Source organism: Furipterus horrens, unplaced genomic scaffold (genome assembly GCF_987537825.1).
Source record: "Furipterus horrens unplaced genomic scaffold, mFurHor1.1.pri manual_scaffold_10, whole genome shotgun sequence".
Lineage (NCBI taxonomy): Eukaryota > Metazoa > Chordata > Mammalia > Chiroptera > Furipteridae > Furipterus > Furipterus horrens.
Genome location: NW_028327180.1, coordinates 102265506 through 102288043, shown reverse-complemented (window position 1 = coordinate 102288043; position 22538 = coordinate 102265506). Strand labels below are relative to the sequence as shown.

The 22538-nt window shown below is 68.3% G+C and overlaps 1 protein-coding gene across 1 annotated transcript; it reads right to left on the bottom strand.

Moving 5' to 3' along the window:
• Window positions 1-565: 565 nt before the first annotated feature.
• Window positions 566-22196, bottom strand: INTS1 (integrator complex subunit 1). The gene is given in 46 exon segments (XM_090288700.1): window positions 566-905; window positions 994-1103; window positions 1188-1279; window positions 1651-1721; window positions 2259-2372; window positions 2981-3093; window positions 3273-3400; window positions 3803-3995; window positions 4328-4461; window positions 4990-5113; window positions 5233-5459; window positions 5546-5633; window positions 6183-6313; window positions 6952-7075; window positions 7150-7324; window positions 7603-7743; window positions 7972-8131; window positions 8507-8761; window positions 9795-9919; window positions 10134-10232; window positions 10467-10613; window positions 10968-11129; window positions 11619-11730; window positions 11814-11981; window positions 12667-12951; window positions 13190-13339; window positions 13412-13582; window positions 13752-13881; window positions 14049-14246; window positions 15060-15120; window positions 15264-15355; window positions 15911-16007; window positions 16241-16398; window positions 16766-16843; window positions 17277-17397; window positions 17544-17652; window positions 18192-18368; window positions 19178-19319; window positions 19409-19554; window positions 19637-19823; window positions 19912-20035; window positions 20196-20355; window positions 20649-20786; window positions 20902-21098; window positions 21235-21528; window positions 21867-22196. Coding segments are annotated over 46 exon segments (6582 nt in total). The 5' UTR covers window positions 21925-22196; the 3' UTR covers window positions 566-789.
• Between the last annotated feature and the right edge of the window lie 342 nt (window positions 22197-22538).

Sequence of the window (22538 nt, the reverse complement as noted above, 5' to 3'; positions counted from 1 at the left end):
GGGGCTGACGGGGAGCCGTGGGGGCGACGGACGGGACACACGACACGGGTGCCAGGAAGGCTCTGGCTGCGGCGAGTGTGTGCGGGGCGGAGGCCTTGCCCACGAGGAGAGCTAGGGCAGCCTGGGGCCCGGGCCTCACTGCAGCAGCTGACCGGGGCGTGTGCCCTGGCCGGTGCCCCACGCCAGTTCTGGGCAGAGACCCCCCACGCCAGCTCCCCACACTGTGGTGGACCAGTGCAAGGGAACTGCTCCGGGCCTTCGCCCCCGAGCGACACTTGGAGGTGGCCCGTGGACACTGGCTGCCTGGCTGGGGTTGCCTGTAGGGGAGACTGGTCTGCCCGCGTCCCGGCTGCTCCACAGCGAAGCCCCAGCAAAGGGCTCGGGGGCCAGGGGCGCCCAGGAACTGTCCTCTCTCCTCCTGACCCTGCCTGAGCAGGGAGCTGAGACTGAGGCACAGCAGGCAGAGCCCCCTGTCCCCTGAAGGACCCACGTGACCCCCCACACCCACCTGGGAGCAGACTGGCCAGGCTGGCCGGCGCGAGACAGCACGCCAGCACCAGAGCTCTCGGGTTCGGGAGGTTTCATTTCAGATCCGCCCCCCCCAGCCGAGTCCCTCTCACCACGGGCAGGGCGATGAGGGTCGGGCAGCCCCCTGGCCGGAGCACCAGCTGCGGGCAGCACTCCCCTCCCGCAGGAGAGCACCAGTGAACCAGAGGCTCCTGGGCTTGGCCTCAGGGACCCCAGTGGGCGACTGAGGTCCTGGGCGGCGTGTGGCCGGCTCCAGCTGGCTCACATCACGGCCTCCATGTGCAGGATCCTCAGGGCCTCGGAGATCTGGGCGCTGGTGTCCACCTGGCCGTACATGCCCACCAGGAAGGCCCGGTGCAGCAGCACGGCCGCGTGCTCTGGGGGGAGAAGGGACCTTCAGGTAGGGCCGTGGGGACCGAGGGCTCTGCAGGCAGGGTGCTGGGATGGGGCGGGCAGCACACTCACCCTGGCAGAGGAGGGTATACTCCGGCAGGTTCCTGAGGGCCGTCTGCACCACCTCGAAGTCCCGGCTACCCAGGCAATACATGAACGTGGGCAGGAAGTCGGCCGCGATGCTGCAAATGGCACACGCTTGGTGGGCACCTGCTCCCCACGCCCACGACGGCCCTGGGCTCCCACCACTGCACGCGCAGGTTCACCTGGGGTTGTTCTGGATGGAGCGCAGGGCCAGGCTGAAGGCCAGGCTGCGGCAGGACTCCTCCTCGGAGCTCATGAGCTGCTGCAGGTTGGTCTGGGGGTGGGGGTGGCAGTGATTGGGGCAGCACTGCTGTCCAGGGCACAAGCCCTCAGACCCCAGAGCTCGGCCTCCTTTCTGATGGCTGGGGTGACGACAGTGACGATAGCAGGAAACCCCACTCCCCAGCCCCTCCCCCGCCCTTGCACGGCTCTGGGACCTCTGACCGTGGGAAGGAAGCACTCCACCAGCGAGCTGCAGCCCAGAACAGAGCAGTGGCCCTGCCTTGGTCCATGCTTGACTGTGAGCGTGTTTGGGGGACACATGCGGCCCCCACCCTGAAGGCTTCCGCACCCAGAGTCCACGTGGGCGCCTCCCTCCCAGTAGGAGAAGGCCGGCCCCCGGCCCCCAGCCCCCAGCTTGCTCACTGAGAAGAAGTCCAGGATCTCGGGTCTCCGCCGGGACATCTCGTCAACGTCGCTCAGAACCTCCAGCAGATCTAAGCCAGGCAGAGGGGCGGGTGAAGGCCAGAGCTGCTGCAGCAGGACTCTGGCTGGCCTGTGCCTTGTCCCACCTGCCAGGCAGGGACAAAGGTCGAGGGAGTCACGGGCCCCCCGGTGCAGCCAGCCGAGCACAGCACAGCACAGCAGCCAAGCCTCTAGAGGCCTCTGCACCCTTCTCAGCACGTGGTGACGCCCAGGAGCTGCCTGGCCACCCCCTGCACCAGGCCAGCGGCCCCGGTCACAGCTCTGGCCGGCGGGGCAGCTTTCAGAGGTGCCCACCCCTGCCCAAGGCTCTTCTTTAGCAGATCCAAGGGCCAGGGGTCTGAATTTGTACCCGGACGCCCCTGCCCCCATCCCTGCCCACCTGCCAGGCGGTGCTTGGCCCAACACACATCACAGCGGGGACGCCCCAGCCTTCCACTCTGTCTGGAGCTGCGCCCCGTGAATGCGCCGGCATGCCAGCCCTCCCCACTCCCGGGTCCCTGACCTCCCTCCGGCACCTGCTCCCCTGGACGCCCTGGCCCCCAACGTACCCTCGACGGTCTGGCCCCGGGAAAGCCTCTTCACGTAAGGGGCCATCTCAGCCGCAGTCAGAGGGGTGAAGAGGGAGACGCTGACCAGGGGCAGCGAGCCGGCCGAGCCCTCCTCTGCAAGGCAGAAGCCAGTGCTGTCGGCTGCAGACTGACGGTCACCCCGGGAGCGCTGTCCACAGGGGTCCGCCCAGGGGGAGCTGTCAGGAAACTCCCCACACCCAGCACCAGCACCCGTGGGCACTCGCGAGGGTCACATGGGACTCTGGAACGTGTGGCCACCGCCCCGGGCTGGGCAAGGCACCTGCTGTCCTGTGGGCACTCGGTCGGTGCGAGGAGACAGTGGCCAAGCGGACTGCCTGTCCCCTGCTCTGTTCCCCACTGCTCACTGGGCACACAGCGGGCGCTCAATAAAGGCACCTGCGTGCCAGCCACCCCGGGTCTGACACCTGTGGGGCCTCTGGTCACCCACTGGCTCACTAGCCCACCCACCAGATGCTCATTGGCCCTGCCTGTGGTGCCACGTCACCACTGGGTGGTAAGGGCCACAGGACAGAGACAGGGACAGGACAGAGAGGGACCTGACCGGCTCCCACAGAGGTCACACAGGCCACAGCACCCCTCGGTGCTGTCTGCACACCCCCTCGACCCAGGCCAACAATGCCCAGGGCTGCTGAGCTGCCGGACCTGCGGCCCCTCCCAGCAGAACCTGAGGGGCCACTCACCCTCGCCGTCCTCGTCCAGGCCGTGGTCAGCTCTGCCGTCCCTGCTGGGTAGGCTCAGCCCTGCGAGGAGGGACTTGAGCATCACCAGGTCACTACTGTCGAAGGACAGGTCACTGGGGAGAACACAGGCCGACCGTGAGGACATCAGTCCTGGCGGGGGGTGGGGTGGGACCCAGGCACCCAGGAGGCCACCAGTTCAGAACAGCTGTGACCTGGGCCACCACCCCTGGCTCAGGAGCCCTAGCCCAGACATCACAGCCCGTGAAGGCTGGACGGGCCTGCGCGCACTCACTGGAGCGCGTCCGAGTGCTTCTGCAGGAAGGCGACAGCTGCCGAGGGGTTGCAGGTGAGGTACTTGTGGGTGAATTGCACGAACTTGCTGAGGAAGGGGGCCAGGTGGCGGGAGGACTTCCTGTAGTTCTGCAGAGGGGCAGCCATGCAAGGCAGAGCGCTCAGACCCCGATCACCCGTCCAGCCCCGCTGCCCGCGAGGGAACCTGGGCACCACCAATGCCACCACCTCCTGCTGGCCTCTGGGTGTTAAGGGTCCCAAAGGGTGCCAAGGGGCCTTGTCTCCCATGCCTCCCGGCGCAGACAGGGAGACACCTCACTGGAGCCTGTGATCACAGGGCCACAGGGTCGCAGGGTTGGTGGAGGCTCGGTAGCTGCAGAGAAGACACCCCTGCACCCTACTGGGCACGTGAGAAGCTGGGGCCTTCCCGAGGTGAGAGCCGGCTCCCCAGGGCGGGCCCAGGGGCTCTGTGCGGGGCAGGCCCCCCTGTCGGGTCAGACGCCTGGCGCAGGGGCAGAGGCCGGCACCCACCAGCAGCAAGCGCACGCAGGAGAGAAGGCAGTCCCACAGCGGCCCCTGGTGCTCGCTCTGGAACACCTGCGGCTGCAGCAGCTCCAGCACCCCCAGCACGTGCAGGAAGAAGGTCAGATGGTTCTGCTGCCGGAACTCCTGGAAGTTGAGGTGGGTGCGGCCGTGCAGGAGGGCGGCGATCATGGGCAGGTGCCTGGAGACCAGAAGAGCGCTTGGTGGTCCTGACCACCCAACATGCGGACACACAGACCACATGGGAGCTCGCTAAAGTGTCCGTCCAGACCGACTGGCGGGTCGGTGACCACCCCTGGCTCTGGGTCTCTGAGGAGGTGCGATGTGCTGACTGCCCTCCCCTGGGGTCCCCTAGACCCTCCATCGAGGGCCAGCTGCTGGGTCATCCCCAGCCGGAGCCACACCCTTCCCCATGTGTCAGCCGTCAGCCCATCTGGCTGGAGGCAGGGCCGCACACACCCAGACTGCCCGCTTGGGGGAGCAGTGCCCTTGGAAGCCCGGGGGCGGCAGTACCTGAGCAGCAGGATGGGGTGGGCCACGGCCAGCTTCCTACAGGCCATGTTGGCGTCGGCCACGCGGTTCTCGGAGGCCCGCGAGTCACTGGTGTCGGCGAGGAGCGTGATGAAGCGGTGCGTGAGCACGTCCAGCTGGGAGGGGGTCAGAGGCTGGGCCGGCACAGCCTTTGTGCCACACCTGCCCGCCCAGGGCCCACTGCGCCCCAAGGAGCTGTGCCAGGGCCGTGCCATGACCCAGCGAAACCTCCCCCGTGTTCTCTGGTGCTTCTGCAGGTGGACGGGCTGTAGCCCAAGCTCCCAGACTGACTCCGACGCCCCGGATCTGAAGCCACCCCTCTACCAGGCCAGAAGCTCTCACGCTGGGCACAGGGCCTCACGAGCAGCACAGCTCCGGCACCAGGGGTCCTCGTCAGGGTAGGCACAGGGGTGCAGGGGCCCGCGCCCTCCTCTGCCCCACGCCAAGGGCTTTTTAAGAAGAAAAGCCATTTCCAAGACCCTCCACGAGGTGAGACAGGCGGAAGGCCCGCCCAGGCACGACTCCACCCCGCACCAGGTTCTCGCTGAGTTTTAAGCCTGAGAACACGCATCTCTCCGTCCCCTGGTTTGAGTTTTCGCCCCAGCAGCAGAGACAGAAGCCGCCAGCACGGCACTGGGCCTCACCTTGCAGATGCTGCTGGCGGTGGCACCCACGCTGTGCAGCAGGACCTCGGGCGCGTGCGCGCAGAGCTCCGGCCGCTGCAGGTACAGCTGCACAAGCAGGTCCCGGCAGCGCTGGCCTGGCACGCTGGGAGGGACAGGGGCCGAGCTGGGGGAGGGACCCGCGGGACCAGGGACACCGTGCAGCCCAGGACGCGTCAGCAAGGGGATCAGTGGGGCTCCTGAGCCCTCACGTTGTGCCCTCACCTGTCACCCCACTGCTGGATGCAGCCTGTGAGGTGCGCCGTCACCTTCCTGACGCTGTCGTCACCTCCACGACAGCAGCTGAGCAGCAGGGGCAGCCGAGCCTGGAGGAGGCTGCAGGCCGCAGAGTCGCCATCCTGGCTTCTGGCCTCCGCCTCCGCGAGGATCAGCTCCACCAGGCCGATGAGCTCCGGAGCCTGCACGCGCAGCGCCAGCTCCTCCCGCCGCTTCTGCAACAGGACCCCCCCGGCCAGTCAGCTGGGAACGGACGGGCAAGGCCCGCACCACGTCACCCCACCCTGCGGGCGGCACCTGCCTGAGGGGTGCGCTGGTCCCTTCCCTGCCAGATCCGAGGCACGTGGATGCAAGCCCAGAGGAAGTCCAGGGAGGCCGAAGGGTCAAACCTGGGGGAAGCAAGGAGCCCGGCTGAGCGCAAGGCCCAACTTCGTTTCTGGGCAGTGACATGCAGCGGCAAGGGGGCGGGAAGAGGGGAAGGTGAGAGGCTCCCTCTGAGGACATGTTCAGGCCACAAACAGCCCCAGAAGCTCACCAGGTCAGAGGCCAGGCCAGTGGTCAGAGGACACGGTGGCCCGTCCTGCTTGACCTCTCCCTGCTGCATGGCGGCCATGCCCACCCCCAGGCTTGCCAGCCACACAGCATCACTTGGTGCCCCCGCTGCACAGTGTGAACGACAGCCGTTGGTGTGGTCTGAGGGGAGTGGACTGTCCCGTGCATTGGCTGCCGGCCCTGGTGGTCACCTGGGCAGGGACCCAAGGAGGTGACGCCCACCAAGGGCCCCCTTCCCGGAGCAACAGTGCAGCGAAGGCTGGGCGAGCGGAGCCCCGGCAGGTGACCCTGTGAGCCCCAGGGCCGCGAAGTCAGAGGGGTAAGGGTGCTGGGCCGGGTGCCCGCTGGGCTGTCCAAGTACCACTGGGGAGGGGGGCCGGGCTCACCTGTGCTCCCGGGTCTTGCCCAGCAGCACACGGATGCACTGGTGCAGCGTGGACCAGTTGGACTGGTGCGTGAGGAGGGCCAGGAGGTAGGGTCGAAAGGAGGGCACCTGGGGGCCGGGCTGACCTTTGCCCTGGGGAGGAAGGAAGCCTAGGTTGATGGGCAGTTCAGAGGGAGACCTGGGGCTCCCTCCCAAGAAGCCGCAGGGGCTGCCTGCGTCCCAGGCCTGGCAGCCACTCTGCAGGAACACATGTGCTGAACCAGACCGACTCCTCGGAGACAGGAACACGCATGAGCAGAAGGTGACAGAACACACCAGAGCCACATCCTGCCCACAGCTCCGGCAGTTTCCTCCAGGACGGCCGCAGGCACTGGGGCTGTTCAACTTACGGCCGTGGGAGCAGCCAAAGCGTTACCGAGACCACCGGCCTGAGACTGAGCACCGCTCAGCTCTTCCCCCGCTTCCCAGCATTCCCTATGGACAGACGGGCACCCAAGGGCCCAGCTCTCCCTATAGGGCCCCACGTGAGCCCCAGCTGCTGTGAGGACCCACCCGTCCTCGTCAGGGGCACTGCGCCCCACTCCCCATCTGCCAGCCATGGCACTGCCAGTCCCCTTTGGTGGAACCTGGGCCCACTTCCAGCTGGGTGCCCCCACAACCAGATGGGGCTGGTTGGGGACAGTCTTGGAAGGGACATGGGACCCATTTAGGGCAAATGAGTATCAGGCCCAGGACCCCCAAGGGCCAGTGCGCGGCCGTGCGCAGCCCACCTCATTCCGGGAAAACAGGAGCCTCTGTTGCAGGTCCGGGCAGCTGCCGGTCACCTCGGGGTCCAGCATCTCCAGCCAGTCCACCAGAAGCCCTGAGCAAGGCCCCAGCCGCACGGCCTCCGGGCTGAAAGAGTGCAGGGCTCAGAGACCCCAGCCAAGGCTGCCCCGCCGGGCCAGTTGCCGTCCCCCCCTGCTCACCCGCTGCCACTGGCGTCCTGCTTCCCTGGGGCCGGGGGCTCCCCCTCCTCCTGCAGCAGCAGGGAGCTCACCACCGCCACAGGCCGGGAGGCCGGGAGGGCAGAGGCGGCAGAGAAGAGCGCGGCCAGCAGCTCCTCCAGGTGAGGCGACCTCCCCGCAATCAGACCCCGAAGCACTGCGGGAGGGACAGAGGGCCACTCAGTTTGGGAACAGAGCCCAGCGGCCCTCAGACCACCTGACTGGAAGGGACGGCCCCCTGTCCTGTGCCCAGGACGCCCAGGGCCCAGACCCTGGCTGACTAGCACTGGGTGAGGCTCGGGGACCTGCCTAGGGGGAAGGGAGACGGGGGGTGAGCTGGTCAGCGCCAGGGGTGCACGTGTCACATGCAAGACCCCCCAGCAGAGGCCGGGTGAGGCCCCCTGGGAGGGGTCCGCACAGGCCAGGCCCCGGTACCTTTGTCCACGAGCTCGGGCTCCACGCCACACTTCTCCCCAGACCTCAGAGTGGCAACGAGGGCCCGGACAGTGGAGCCGACCACCTCCACATCCCCCCGGAACGCCAGAGCCTCCGCCAGGTGCACGAACCCGCTCCGCACTGCAGAGACAGGCCCGTGGGACCTGATGACCTGGTCTTGGCCTCCACCCCAACTCCGGCCGGCCTGTCCTGTCCAGAGTCCCCAGACGGCCAACTCCTCGCCCTTTGTGCTCCCCCAAAGCCCTAACCGCCACGCCACTGGGCCAACCCACACAGATGCCCACCCAGGCACCACAGCCCTCTGAACAGAGGCTCCCGGCTACCGGGGCTGCTGGCCCAGCCACTCACCGTCGCTGACCCTGCGCCGTGCTGAGTACTGGGTGGCGAACAGCTTGAGCTGCGCCTGCAGGGGCCCGGCCTCCCCACTGGGGCTGTCCAGCCACTGCAGCATCTGCATGAGCACTTTGAGGAACAGCGACGAGAAGCCGGTGTCCTGGGGCACGGAGCGCTGTGGGGACAAGCACAGCATGTGGCTACCCCAGCCCAGCGGACCCGCCCAAGGCTGTGGCCCAGGACAGCACCACACTGCCTCTCAACGCTGCTCCCCAGGTGCCCCCGGCCCTGGACATCACCTGGACATCACTGCAGGCGAGGCCCCTGCTGTCTGCAACTTACCTTCCCGAGGTTCATGGAACAGACGAAACACAAGTGACAAAATACATTCACACGCCAACCTCAGCCGGTGAGGAGGCCGGCAGAATCAGCGTCCAGGCAGCAGACCCACAGTGGAAACCACCCCTCACCTCGCCGGCTGGACAATTTTCACAGAGAGGGAGGGGCCCAGGGGCGCACCCAGCCCCCCAGCGAGGAGAGAAGCACCCACCTGGTACTGGCAGAGCAGGCGCAGCAGAGGACAGGCCAAGAAGTGGCTGCGCTGCATGGACACTACCAGGGCCCCGCCGTGCTGGGAGCCCAGCAGGGTGGCCATGGCCTGCAGCAGGCGCCCCGCGACGCCCGGCACCTCGGGGCTGCCCTGGCGGACGCGTGCCAGCTCCCGGCCCAGGGCCTGCTGCAGCGCCAGGGCAGTGGGGCGGGCGCCGGAGCTCTGCCACCGCGGGCCGGGGCTCAGCGGGAAGACCTGGGAAGAGGAGGGGCAGCAGTCGGCAAGAGCGCAGCACAACGGGGCCCTCGACCCTCTCGCCCGGCACCATCGCCACCACTGGCCCAGGCCTGTGCTGGGGCCGGCCCGGTCCCCGTAAGGCTCTCCATGCAGGGAGCAGGGAGGTGCATGCCCAGGAGTGCGGCCGGGGCCTGCATGGGAACCCCAGTGCGGGAGAGAGAGCAAAGTAAGCCCCCCTCCATCAGCCACAGGGCACGGCCTCTGCAGGCACAAGATACATGGAGCACGCAGGGAGCAGGGCACACCCAGAGATCCGTCTGCGCAGGTCTGTGCAAGCGTGCACATGGCTGCGTGTGCAGGGGAGAACACATGCGGACACAAGACGGCCGGCCACGGGGCTTCACACACACGCATGTGTCCAGAAGAGGCAGAGCAGAGGCAGAAAGCTGAGTGGTGGGGCCGGGGGCGGGGAGTGGGGGCGGAAGGGCTCAGGGCTCCCGGTGCTGACGCTGCCTTCTGCGCTCAGCCCAGGGCGGCAGCGGCACGAGGCTGAAGGTGCTGATGGCCGTCAAGCCGTCCCCTCCAGGACACAAGCGCACGGCATGCCCAGCACCCCTCGATGGCAGCACAAAGGCCCCCACGTCAGCTGGGTGCACCCACGCCTGGGAGTGCGGCGTGTGGGCTGCGCAGGCTCCCACCCTCTGCAGCCAGGGTGCGGGGGCCCGGCCGCTGCTGCCGGGCTGGTGGTGGAGCCGCGGCACCTCTGGGCCCTGCTCTCGACACTGAACGTGCTTCTCAGCTGCCCCAAAGTGGGCACTACTCTGAGCCTGACTTTTCGGAACAGAAAACTGAGGCGGAGGGAGGTGAGGTGGCTCGGAAGTCAGATCGGAACTAACTCTGAGGACAGGGCTCTGGCTAGCCAGCCCCGAGCCCTCTCCTGACCTCGGCATGGATCTCTGGGTAAAACTCCTCCCTCTGGGCAAAAGGAAGACGAGACAGCTGGGGGACACCAGATTCTGGAGAGGACCATCCCGGGCAGCAGCGGCAGTACCTGCAGGATCATGCCGGTCAAGTCATCCTCTGGGCTGAGCACCCGCACCTGAGTGACAGCCCGGACCCTGCCCTGGCCCGGAGCTGGCTCCGGGCTGCTTCTGGGTTTTGGCGCCTCTGCACTGTCTGCAGGGAGAGGGAACGGGGGTGTCAGCTAAGAAGTCCCGGCCGGCCTCAGCCAGGACCACGCAGACCAGGCCAGCCTTGCCCAGAGGCCCACCACCACGCAGCAGAGCTGGCTCGCAGGCTGTGCAGGGTCTAGGGAAGGAGCTCAGACGCTGGCTGGCACAAACCAGCGGCAACCAGTTCTGCTGGGTCTGGGGATGCGATGGGCTGGTACCTCGCCGGGGCGGCAGGGAGGCTGTGAGCAGGGAGTGGAAAGTCTGGCCTCCAGATGCTCCTCGCTCGTGCTGAACCTCGACCAGGTGAGCCATGTAATCTGGGAACGGCAGTCAGGGGTCAACCCCGGGGCCGATGGGAGCCCGGCTTCCCTGAGGCTTCAGAAGCCCCCTGCTGGGCCTTTCAGCAGCAGCAGGCAGCGCTGGACGCCCCACCCCCGCTGGCGTGCCCACCCCTGGGCTGGCTCGGGCTGCGACCCTCCTGCTCAGAGCTCCACCCTCCGGCCCGCCCGCTCCCAAGCCCCCGCCGCACACGCAGGCGCCCCGGCCCTCACTCTTGTCCATGATGTTCTGCTCCAGCGTCTGGGGGTCTTGGGCCACGGCCTGGTCCAGGCACCGCAGCAGCTTGCTCATGCTGGACACGGGGATGCCGAAGGACTGCACGAACAGCAGCAGCTGCTGCGGCTCCAGGTCCTGCAGGGCTGAGGGCACGCACTCAGCAGGCGCCACCGCGGCCCGGGCCCCGCCCCGGAAGGGCTTGCTCCACGGCTGCCCGCAAGCCTCCTAGGCGTCCAGACTCCTTGGGGCGCACCCTTCGCTGTGCCTGAGGCCGCCCACCACCGCCCACGGCCCTGCCCAGGCGCCGTCCCATGCACGCCCTCCAGGGCCGGTGCGGCACTGCCGCCCTTCCCGGGGCTCCCGCAGGGCTCCGTCCCTGTCTGCACGGACCGCTCACAGCAGGCTCAGGAGGCAGGTGCTCTCCTAGGACCGCGGGCCTGGCCCACCCGACTGAGCCCTCCCGCACCCAGCCCAGCCCAGCGCAGCCCGAGCCTCACCTGCGTCCACCAGCCGAGGGACCTCGGAGCGGATCATGCGCAGCTTCAGCCAGTCGGGCAGCAGCAGGGCCTCCTCTGACGTGTCCACCAGGAAGGCTGTGGGCAGAGGCTTCTTTTCCGGGAACCAGATGTCCAGCAGGGCCTGGAACTCCCCGTCACCAGCTGTGGGAGGGGTGACAGGGTAAGCAGCCGGGCCGGCTCCACAAGGCCCCTCGAGACGTCCCCTCCCAGGAGCCTCTGTCCCCATGCACAACTGCGGGCCCGGCTGGAAGCAGCAGGTACACCCCCATCTTCTCCACGGAGATGGAGGCTCTAGGGGACGTGAGTCAGCCACGAGTGGACCATGTCCTCTGTGAAAGCCCGAGTTTCAATGGCGGGGCTGAGTGAGGAGGCAGAGGCCCAGGAGGGTGCCCAGGCACAGCCCACGGGCCTCTCTGACGACAGCTGTGGCCGGTCCACGCAGCGGATGCCCGGTGCCTCCCCTCTGGACTGGCAGAGAGAGGAGGCATCCATTTCCCTCCAGGGGAGACCCAGGCCAGCTGGGACAGGGGCCCCTCCCACACCCGAGCTGGGAGGCTCTGCCAGTGCAAAGGGGCAAGGCCAGCGGCACAGACCCAGGGCGGCCCCTGCCACGGCCTTCGGGCAGCTCACCGCGGGGCGGCCCCAGCGTCAGCAGGATGACCATGGCGTGGACCACCAGGATGTGCATGGTGGCCGTCTCCCCACTCGTCCAGCGGAGGAAGACCTGGTCCTGCGACTCCGACTGCAGGGAAGGGGGTGGTGAGGGCCGGGCGAGGGCCCCGCGGGAGGGGCGGGCCGGCGGGAGGGCCGGGGCAGCAGCCTCACCCAGCTGTACACCTCCTCGCCCTCCTTGCTCTTGCGTATGCGCCTGACGTAGCAGGAGAAGATGGAGAGCAGGGCGGCCAGCACGGTGTCCGACTCGGCGCCGCGGGCGCGCTTCGAGAAGAGGTGTGCCATGATGGTGGAGCGCTCCACGACCAGCCGGGCCACGTCCTGGGGGCGAGCGCGGCCGTCAGGGGCCTCCTCTCAGGCCAGGCCCACAGCAGTGAGCAGCCCACGCAGAGGGGCGCTGGGCCCTGGGCCCTCACACACACCACACGGCTGCGAGGGGCAGGACCGAGGGGAACAGCAGGTCCGGGGGAGAACACAGCCCTGACGGGGCCCACGGCCGTCTCCACCTGCCCGGCATGGAGGCACCACTGCTGCCACCGCACGAGCAACAGGCGTGTGCGGCCCTCAGGACCCACAGGGCAGGCCACACACCTCCAGACTCGACCCTGCAGCCACAGCTCCAGCCCTGCAGCAGGGAAGCACCCACCCGCCAGGGCCCTCGGCTGCACCTGCACAGGCCTGCGTCCACCCCGCTCCCCCACGGGAACCGCCGTGAGCCCGCAGGAAAGCCCGGCAGAAAGAGCCCACCCGGGAAGAGCAGGCGAGGAGGAAACGGCCCGTGCCCGGGCCCAGCTGCCTGCCCAGCAGGAGCAGCAGTGAAGGACGCCGGGGCGGGGCCCACCCCTTCCACAGCCCGGAGCGGCCAAGCCTACCAGGCTTGGGGACAATGGCAGGGCTGGCACCAAGCGGCACCTGCTTTTCCCGCCCTCGGTACCTGCTCTGGACAGAAGGCCACCAGCAAGGAAGCCTCCCCCCCGAGGGACGGCCCTGCTGCCCCCGCCCTCACCAGGGCCAGGTCGCTGTGCTGGCCCTGCTCCTCCACGGGCGTGTGCTGGGACAGGTAGACCAGGTAGGCGCTGATGGTCTGCGGGTCGGTCTCCACGTGGACGGCCTGCTGCAGCGCCAGGGCGGTGGAGGCGCTCACGCTGTGGAACAGGGGCAGCCGGGGCAGGTCGCGCAGCAGCCACTGGTAGCCCTGCAGCGTCTCCGCGTCCCCCGAGTCCTCCTCCGCCGGGGGCTCCTTCTCCTCCCCGTCCCGCAGACTGCCCTCCGACAGCACCAGGGACAGGCCCTGCAAGCAGACACGCGGCTGAGCCAGACTCCCCGCACCCCCCAAGCCCAGGGAGCGGAAGGAGAACGCAGCAGCGGAAGCCCACGGGACACGCCCGGCAGGTCCTCCGTCACCTCCAGGAAGGGTGCCAGCAGAGGCACAGGTTCCGGCAAACGCTACCCCGTCCCTCCCAGGTGACCGGGGGAACGGTCCCCTGACCAGAACATGTGCAGGGACCTTGGGCAGGCTGCGGGCTCACCTTCATGGCCAGCCCCCGGGAGGCCGCCTGGGAGGAGCCGAGGCGCCGCAGGAAGTAGCCCAGCACCTCGCACGCCGTCTGCTCGTCGGCCCTGGGGCCCAGCAGCAGGTCCTGCAGGCGGCCCAGGAGCTGCCGCTGCTTCTGCTGCCTCTGCAGAGACACAGGGGCCTCAGGGTGGGCAGTGAGGGCCGGGGTCGGGGCCGGGGGCACGGGGGCACCCACCTGCCGCCTCCTGGCCTTCTGCTCCTTGCTGCCGCCCTCCTCCTCCTCGTCCCCGGCGGCGGCGGTGTCGTGCAGCAGGAACTCGCACAGGCACTGCACCGGCAGCACGTCCAGGGAGCCCTCGCTGGCCTGCACCAGGTCCGCCAGCCAAGGCATGGCCTGCGGCGAGGCCTGCAGGGGACGGCCACTCAGCACCTCTCCACACCCTCCGCGGCCCCGCCCGGCGACACTGGCCCTGGCCATCGGCTGCCGTGCGGCCCTCCTCTGGCCACCGTCCTGGTGAATGCCAGGGCGCTGAAGCCCGGGGGAGCCCCCCACCCCCAGCCGCGACAGGACGCGCCTGCCTCTGGATGATGTTGAGGAGGAAGTCCGGGTTTCGGCTCCGGCACAGCAGGTGCCCGAGGCGGAGGGACTGGTTGAGGCTCTTCACTTGGTCCAGGATGTGAGGGGGCGGCCTTCGCGGGGGCCCTCTGAAAGGCACAGAGGACAGGGCCTGTCAGAAGCTGTCCACACAGCGCCGGACGGCACAGGAGAGCAGGCAGGAGCCGCCTGCCGTCCTGAGAGGCTCTCCCTCCCCCCAGGGGCCCATGCTCCCACCCCAGCTGCCATTCCCGAGGGGCTGGGGTGCAGCTCATACTGGGGATCCAGGCTGGTAAGCTGGGACAGGAGGAGGCTGCTGCTCTCAGTGATGGTCTGCTTGGTGGACGCAGCTGCCAGGTGCCCCTCGAATGCCAGGATCTCCTGCTTCTCCCGCTGGGAGACCTGCAGCTCCCGGCTCAGCATCTCTGTGCGGGTCTCCTCGTCCGTCAGGGTGCATGGAGGGTAGGAGTAGTTGCTGGGGGCCAGACGGGGGGCGCCGGTCACCGTGCCTTCGAAGGCGCTCGGCGTCACCGTCACCCCCCACCTGGTATCCAGCTTCAGCCGCCAGGCCACACAGGGAGCCCCGTGGGGCCCTCCAAGCCAGGCATCAGTGAGGGAGCCCGGCAGCTGCCTGCCCTGCCTGCCATGCCGGCAGGTGGCCAGCTCGCGACCATGCATGATGGTGTCAGAACCCAGCACTGCGGCCCAGAACACTCCCGCTGGCCCCTCCTCTCTGGCCTCCTACAATCTGTGAGGCCGCACGTCTCAGGTCTGTCCTCAGGCTGCCATCTGCTGTTGCCCCAGGACAGGCCTTCGAAGTGACTGGAGCCATGTCCAGCCTGGGCCACACATGCCACGGAGGCCCCACCTGGGCACCAGCGCCACTTTCCTGGCTCCCCTGGGAGCAAGTGAGGTGTCATCACGCTGGCCGCATCTGTGCTCAGGCGGGGCCAGGGCCAGCCCGGCTCCCAGGCAGCGTCACACCTGCTCCCGTGAAACCACCACGTCTCCATCGGCCTCCCCCTCCTGAGTCACCCCGTCAGCCTGATGGCAGGACAGCCCAGGAGGGCCCCTTGCAGCCTCCACGCCTCCTCGCCTCACTCCGCAGCCAGGGGACAGGAGGAGGCCCTGAAAACCCAAGGCCAAACACTCCAGCCCACAAGACATGGGCCCCTGGCGGCAGCTGGCTGACTCCAGCACAGCCCGGAGACCGGCCTGCACTCCGCCTCGCGGCACAGACCGGGCCACCCCTCGGGTGTCCATCTCAGCAGCAGGCTAGCTGACGTACTTGGTCATCACCATTTCCATGAGCATCTTCAGGGTGGGGTACTCCTCCCAGGCGGCCAAGCCTAGGGAACAAGGAGACAGCGCGTGGCAGCTGGAGCACAGCAACGCCACCTGGCCGCCCGCCCGCACCCGGGCCCCTCTTCCCAGCTCCTTATCCCGCCCCCAGCCAAGCTCCACTGCAGGTCCGGGACGCGGTGAGGCTCACCGATGTTCTCGGGGTTGAACGCAGCAACCACGAGCAGGAGGGGCCACGCCTTCCAGTAGAGGGTGGAGATGGCGAGGTTGGGGGGCTGGTACCTGCAACCAAGGGCCCCACAGCTCGGCCTCAGCCGCACTGCGGTCAGCCGGTGAGCAGCGCCGGGCCAGGCTGGCGGCACTGGCACGGGCCGGTGACTGACCAGCCCGTTTGTAACGCCGGGTTTGTGCCTCAGTGTTTTCGGGTGAGGGGGCTGTTCTCAAGTTTGACAGAGGCGATGGCTGCACAACCCAGTGAAAGTACTGAAAACCGTGAATCACGAACTTGAAACCAGTGAAGCTGACATGAACTGTCTCTCAATAAAGGGATTAGGAAAGCAAAACGCAAACTCATTATTGTCCAGGAACAAGGTGTGCACGTTAGTACACAAGAAGGCTGATGAGAGAGCAAAGGAGAGAGCCACTAGAACCCCGGGGACCGCAGGAGGGCAGGCCTCAGGCACCCCGCAGCAGGGCCTCCCAGGTGGCTGCAGACAGGCCAAGAGCCAGCCTCGGGGCAGGCAGCGCTTCAGCCCTGTGGGCATGGCTGTGGACAGCAAGCCTCAGCACCGTGCAAGGAAGTCCAGGAGGGTGGCCAAGAGCGGCCGTGCGCCTTACCCTGGGGGCAGCTGGATATTCTCTGGGTGGTGGTAGGTGCACAGGTTCAGGACCGCGTCAAGCAGCTGGACCCTCTCCACCTTCAGCACTTCCACGTCTGAAACGCAGGCCCAGAGCCCACTCAGTGGGTACCAGGATTCAGGCCGCGGGAGGCCAGGGAGCGAGGGCTGACGAGGGCACCGGACAGGAGAGGAAGTGCGACCAGCACGCCCCAGCGAGGCAGCTGGGGGAAACCAGGGCAGGCTCTCCGGGGACAGCAGCACAGCAGGCCCGCGGGCGATGACCTGCGAGTGCAGCCGTGGGCCAGGACAAAGCCCCAGGGGCCCTCACCGTCCGCCTGCACGGCCGCAGCTCGCTTCACCAGGTGGTCGGCGAGCTCCATGGCGTCCGCGGGGCCGAGCGGGAGCTCCCGGGACAGCCCAATGACGAGGATGCGCATCAGCGTGTCCTCCAGGATGGGCACCTCGGAGCACAGGCGGAGGAAGAAGCTGTGGGCCGGTCACATGAAGGCTGGGCTCAGTGGGGCCACCCCAGGCCCACAGGGGACTCCCTGTGCCAAGTGCCCCAGGCCAGAGCAGGAGGGCCACCCCCCGCCTCCCGGGGTCACTTGTTGGGTTCAGCATCACGGGGCAGACAGGCCAGTCACAAGCCCCAAACCACCCAGCGGCGGTGGGAAGGGAGAGCGCAGGGCAGGCGGGCAGCTTGGGAGCCCCCTGGGCACTGAGCTGGGAAACCACACCGGAGCAGCGCTCAACCTCTGGGGGTAGGGGTGGCCCATACCCAGGATTCCGGGGGGCCAGGCACAGCACGGACTCTGCCGGGAGCAGGCCCCGCCCACCCCGCCCAGGAGCTCACTTGCGGTCACTCTCGGGCGGCCAGTTGTCCCACTTGTAGTAGGTCTCCGGCTGCTCGGTGAAGAGCACCTTGTGGAGGCTGCGGGAGGCGGACGGCCGTCAGACACAGAGCCCCCTCCACCCTCGGCAGACACGTCTCCCGCAGGCCCAGAAGCCGCGTGCTCAGAGGAGAGCCGCTCTCCTAAGGCCCGACACTCCCTGTGGCAGCTCCTGGAGAGCCCCTGGCAAACCCCCAACAAGACCTGCAGGGCTGGCAGGTGACAGGGCGGGGATTATGCAGCCCCGACCCCGGGTTGACAGGACCCCACCGCTGCCCCCATCGGCACACAGGACATCCCCCTCATCGAGGTGTCCGAGGGACTACTGCTACCCACTGGCTCCTCTGCTGCCCAAGAGGCTGGTGCCAGCCAAAGGCCACATCCAAGGTGACAGGCTCCTGCTCGGCAAGCCACATCACGGTCACCAGTCAGCCCCGGGACGTGCCCCGTGAGCAGCGTGGCACAGCACCGTACCAGTGCACGTAGTCCTTGGGGGCCAGCTTGCTGATGGAGGGGACAACGGTGTGCAGCCACCAGACTGCGTCCCGCTGGATCGCAGCCATCTGGTTCTGGAAGGATCGCAGCACCTCCAGGTCTGAAAGGGAAGCAGCGTCACTGGAGGGCCCATGCAACAGCTCTAGGCGACAAAGGCCTCCCAGGATGCAGCCCAAGGCCGGGCCTCAGGGGATGGCCTGCAGCCATGGGTACAGCCACTGTGGCTGGGCCCAGCCCGCTCCTTACTCTTCTTCTCCCCTTTGTCCCAGGCGATGCCGGCCTCCTTCACCTGGGCCGTGATGCCCAGCATCATGGACACGGCCAGCACGTCTGTGATGTGTACCACAAACCGCTCCTGCAAAAGCACAGCCACAGAGCGTGGTGGCACCCGAGGCCTCGCCCACATCACACCCCCACACACGCGCCACCAGCAAGGCCAGCTCAGGCCACAAGGGGAGGTTCAGCCGCACAACTGGACAAAGACACTGCCCTCCAAGAGGTACGTCACCACCAGAGCCATCTGCCAACTTGCCTGGGAGCATGCCACACCCTTCACGGTCGGCCCCGTTCCTGCCTTTAAGCACCCTCTCCCTGCACCCCGCCCGAGCCGTTTGTGTCACCCGGGCTCCCAGCTCACTGTCCCCTCGGGAGCCCTGCTGGCGACAGCTCTGTCCCCACCTCCTCACCCAGCCCAGAGGCTGCTGACTGCCCTGAGGACCCCACAGCCCCTCCCTGGCCCCCCCACCGCAGGGAGCCCGTGCGCCCTCTGGGCCTGGCTGCTGCGTCCGTGCGGGCCAGCCCCTTCGCCCAGAGCACTACAAACGGCACGAGGAGGCAGCGAGCAGAGCAGCGGGAGCCCCAGCACATCCCCCGTGCGCCGAGGGGGCGGCACACCTTGAGCTCCATGTCCAGGTACTGGGGCTCCTTGCGCTCCTGCATGAGCCCCAGGCAGAAGGCCTGGAAGTTGATCTCGTGCTTGGTCTGCTTGATGATCTCGCGCAGCAGGGCCCGCGAGGCCCGCAGGTAGTCGTCCTTGCTGGTCAGCAGGTCCTGGAACACCATGGCCAGGAACTGGGGAGAGACCGCGGCGGCGCTAGCCTCCAGCTCCCGTCCTGTCCCAGGCCCGTGGCGAGGGCCCTGCGCGGCCCTGCTGGGCGGCTTCCCAGAGCTGCTCCAAGACAAGGGGCCCCGCCTGCCTTCCTGCAGTACCACCGGCACGTCAGCGTGCGGGCACGCCTGGCGCAGACCCGACCAGCCCGTCCCAGACGGGTGCCCGCTGCCCGCTCTGCAGTCCCGGCTGTGAGCAGCGCCACATGTGCATCTCCTGGCGCTGGCCTGGCAGGGGGCGCTGGCCGCGTTCACAGGGGGGCGGACCAATCGGCAGCTATCAGCCGCAGGGCATCCATGCCACAGGGCTGAGAACGCTGGCCGGGCCCCGCCACACCCCCAGCACCCAAGCGGCAGCGGGTCCGCCACCTTTGACGACAGGCTGGATGACAGAGAGTGGCCGTGAGGACTGGCACCATGTCCACCCTGACATCTTACGTACAGCTAAGTTGTTTAGGAGGCTGACTCACGCGAACAACAGGAATGCAGTTCTCCAATCTCTTCAAAAGAGACACTGAACACAAGGGGCTCATCGCCAGGCCCGAAGGCCAGTGCTGGGGGCTGCAGAGACCCTTGGGTCTCACTGCACATCCCCCTCAGGTGCGTTAAGGGCCCGGGCACAGCCTGCCACCCCTTCCAGAGCGCTCTCCCATGCAGCTCGAAATCACCCACAGGTCTCGTGCCAAGAAGGCCAGGCGCCCCTCTCCACCCCCCGTCCGTGTGGGGCTCCGAGGCACCCTGCCCCAGGGCCCCTGCCGGGCGCCGACCCCCACCTTGGGCGCCAGCTCCGAGCTGTGCTGCAGCACCGTGTATAGGATCTGCATGTTGTTGGGGTTCCGGGCGTTGGAGAGCTCGTTGAAAATCACAAACTTAATGGTGGTGCCCAGGTTGTCCTTGTGCGCGTTCAGCAGCTCCCTGTACACGAGCCAAGTGGACAGGGCTGCTGGCCTGGGCCGGGCCACACCCAGGCCACCCTCTGTCCCTGCACCCCCACCGGGCCGCACCTGATGCACAGCATGTAGTGGTTGAGGAGGACTTTGGGCTTGAGGCGGATCTTGATCAGGTGGGAGATGACGTCCGTGTCCTCGGCACTGTGCGTGCTGCAGTTCACGCACACGGACATGAGCAGGTCCTGCGCCGGCCGGGTCAGCTGCGGGAGGTGCAGTCACCCATCAGCCCTGTGGCCTCCGCCACAGGCGGGCCCAGGAGGCTGGCCCGGGCGCTGCCCTCACCTTGGGGTTCTGCAGCCACATCTCCAGCTTCTGCACCGTCATCAGCCGCACCTCCTTGTACCCACAGGTGGACGTGAGAAGACGCAGGAGGTTCCGCGAGACGTTGTCGATGGGCTGGCGCCGGTTGAGCTGGTCCCGCAGCATGTCCAGGACGTACTCCTCCACGCTCTCTGCGAGGTCTTCGTACCTAGGCCAGCGGGGAGGAAGGAGGGGGGTTCTCACCGAGCTCAGCCTGCCTCCCAGTCACACGCATGGGCCCTGCTGGCTGGCCCTACCTGGGCATACACGCCTACCTGGGCATAACCTGTCCCTCCTGCTCAGGGCTCAGCTTCTCCTCGGCAATCAGGAGCTCCGCCTGGCAGTCCTCCTCCTCGGTGAGGGAGGGGTGAGGGCTGCTCCCTGCAGATTGGGGGCCTCATGGACACAAGCACCCCCAACTCTGCAAGTGCCTGCTCCTCCCAGGCCAGGGCGCCCTGGAGGGAGGTGACCCCAGCCTGCAGACCCCTTCCCCCCACTGAGACCTCTGCTTCAGGCCCAGCCCAGGAGCCCCGCTGCTCACCAGCACTGAGGTCCCCTCCGCCGCGGCCCGCCTCCCCCTGCAGCAGCGTGCTCTTGGGGGGCGTCCGGGTGTTAAACGCCGTCTGGATGTTGTCCACAAACGCCTTGCAGTGTGGGCTGTCCACCCAGATCCTCTCCCCCAGGGAGTCCTCAATGTACACCTGCCCAGGACAGAGGCTGCAGTCAGGCCCCCAAGGGCCAGGCCATGGGAAGAAGCAGGACAGGTGCGTCCACAGACGCTGCCAGCTGCCCAGAGCGGGGCTCCCAGGAAGACCTCCCAGCGGCTGGCGCAGGAGACGAGGTGCCCTGGATCGGCGAGAGCCACCCTCGGAGGGAACGCACTGTTTACTTATTTCCCCTCCCGGGACCCAGCTGTCACCTCCTCTCCCGAGCTACTCTGCCCACTTCAGCCCAAAGCAGCAGGCTCCCTGAGCTTCCCGGGGAGGCGACTCACCTTGACGAAGATCTCAGGCCAGTTCTCGTCCTCCTCGTAGGCAGCCATGAGGAGGTTGCAGGCCAGCACAGACACCAGGCTGTTCCCCTTGGCCTTGAAGTTGATGGAGGCGTCCCGCCGCAGAAGGCTGCAGAGAGCCTGCGAGAGACACGCACGTGGCCCTGCAGCCGGGGCCGAGCCTGGGTGCCGGGGGGAGGCGGGCCCGGGAGGGAGACGCGCACAGGCCCGAGGCATCGCTGCACCCTGCACTCACCTCGATGACGCCTTCCGTGGCAAAGATGTTGGGCTTGATCTTGGCCAGGTACATGAGGCTCAGGTACAGGGTGCTGTCGGGCTTGGCCCGCGTGACCTTCAGCTGCTTCACGGCGCCGCACAGCACGCCCTCAATCCTGTCGTCGTTGCCCTCCAGCTCCGCGGCCTCGATCTCGTCCAGCAGGGCCGGGGGCGGGACTGCCAGTGCGGACGGGCGTCAGGGCCGGCGGCCACGGAGGGCTGCCTGCCAGGCGCCCCGACGCCACGGGACACCGCGCGCCCATCAGACACCCCGCAAGTGGGAGCCCCGGGCTATTCCGGGGACCGCCTTTACCTTCGATGGGGACCACAGAGGGCTCCTTGATTGACGGAGAGATAGCGCGTTTTTCTGCCACCGCGGCCTCAGCCAGGCGCCCCAGGGCACTCAGGGGGGGAGTGGAGGACATTTTGGGGCGCTTGGTGAGGCCGGGCAGGGCCGCGGCTCCGGCCAGAGCGGCGGCCGCAGCATCCCTCTTGCGCTCGGAAGGCAGGCCAGACGGCGCGGGCTTCAGCAAGGCGGACGCCGACTTCGAGTCACTGGCCTGGCCCTTGGAGCCCAAGGCAATGAAGTCCCCGGGCGGAGGATGACCTGCGAAAGAGGAAGGTGGAGAAACGTGGGAAAACGCGGGCTCGGCCTCCGGTCTCCCGCTGCCTCCGGTGGGGACTCAACAAGGACCGGGGCGCACGAAACGGATCACCCGGAGGCCGCGGCGGACGCAGTGCTAAGTGCCGGCCAGGCCGTTCGGAGCGGCGGCAAAGCCCCGCGCCGACGGGCGCACAGGGGCGAGCGGCGAGGCGCGGACCCGAGGCCGGTCCGGCTCCAGGGGCCTCCGACGCCCACGGAAACGCGACAGCAGCCTTCCGGAGGCAGCCACGGCCGCCCCAGCTCCCCCGGGGCCCGACCCCGACGCTGGCAGCAGCGCGCACCTGAGGTCTTTGCCGCGGCGCTGGGCCTGCGCACGGCGGCGGTCTTGGCGCGGTTCATGGTGTCCCCTGCTCCTCGCCGCTCCTCCCTGCAGGCCTGTCACCGAGAGCGGACGGACGCCAGGCAGTCGTTCGCCCGCTCGCTCATTCATTCGTCCCTCCGCCGCTCGTGGCCTCGGGCCGGGGGAGACGGGGCCCTGCCGGGCGGAGCGAGCCCAGAGGGGCCCCGCGGGAACTACCCGGGGGCGGGGGTCTGTGTCGCGGGCAGCCGCGGGTCCCGCACCAGCGATGCACAACGCCGAGCGCTCGCCGCCGCCCCGGGCACCCCGGAACTGGAACCGACCTCAGAGATCGACTTCCGGAAAAACCGGAAGTGAAATCGCGCGGCGGGTAGGGAGGGCCGGCTGCGCTGCGCGTTGCCTGCAGCGCCCTCTGGCGGGGGGAGGCCGGCGGTGTCGCGCCTCCCGGGAGGTGGGCGCCGTCGGCCTCTGCGCCGGGGAGGCTGGTGTTGTCAGTGACGTGCCCGAGCCCGCGGCTGGGAAGGGGGCGTCGGGGTTCTAAGCACGCGGGCTGGACCTCAGGGTCCTGCTCCCCCATTCATGGGCCCGACGGCAGCTCTGGGGTCCCCCCAGGAACCCAGCGCGGCAGAGCAGGAGGGACCCACCTGCTCCGCGT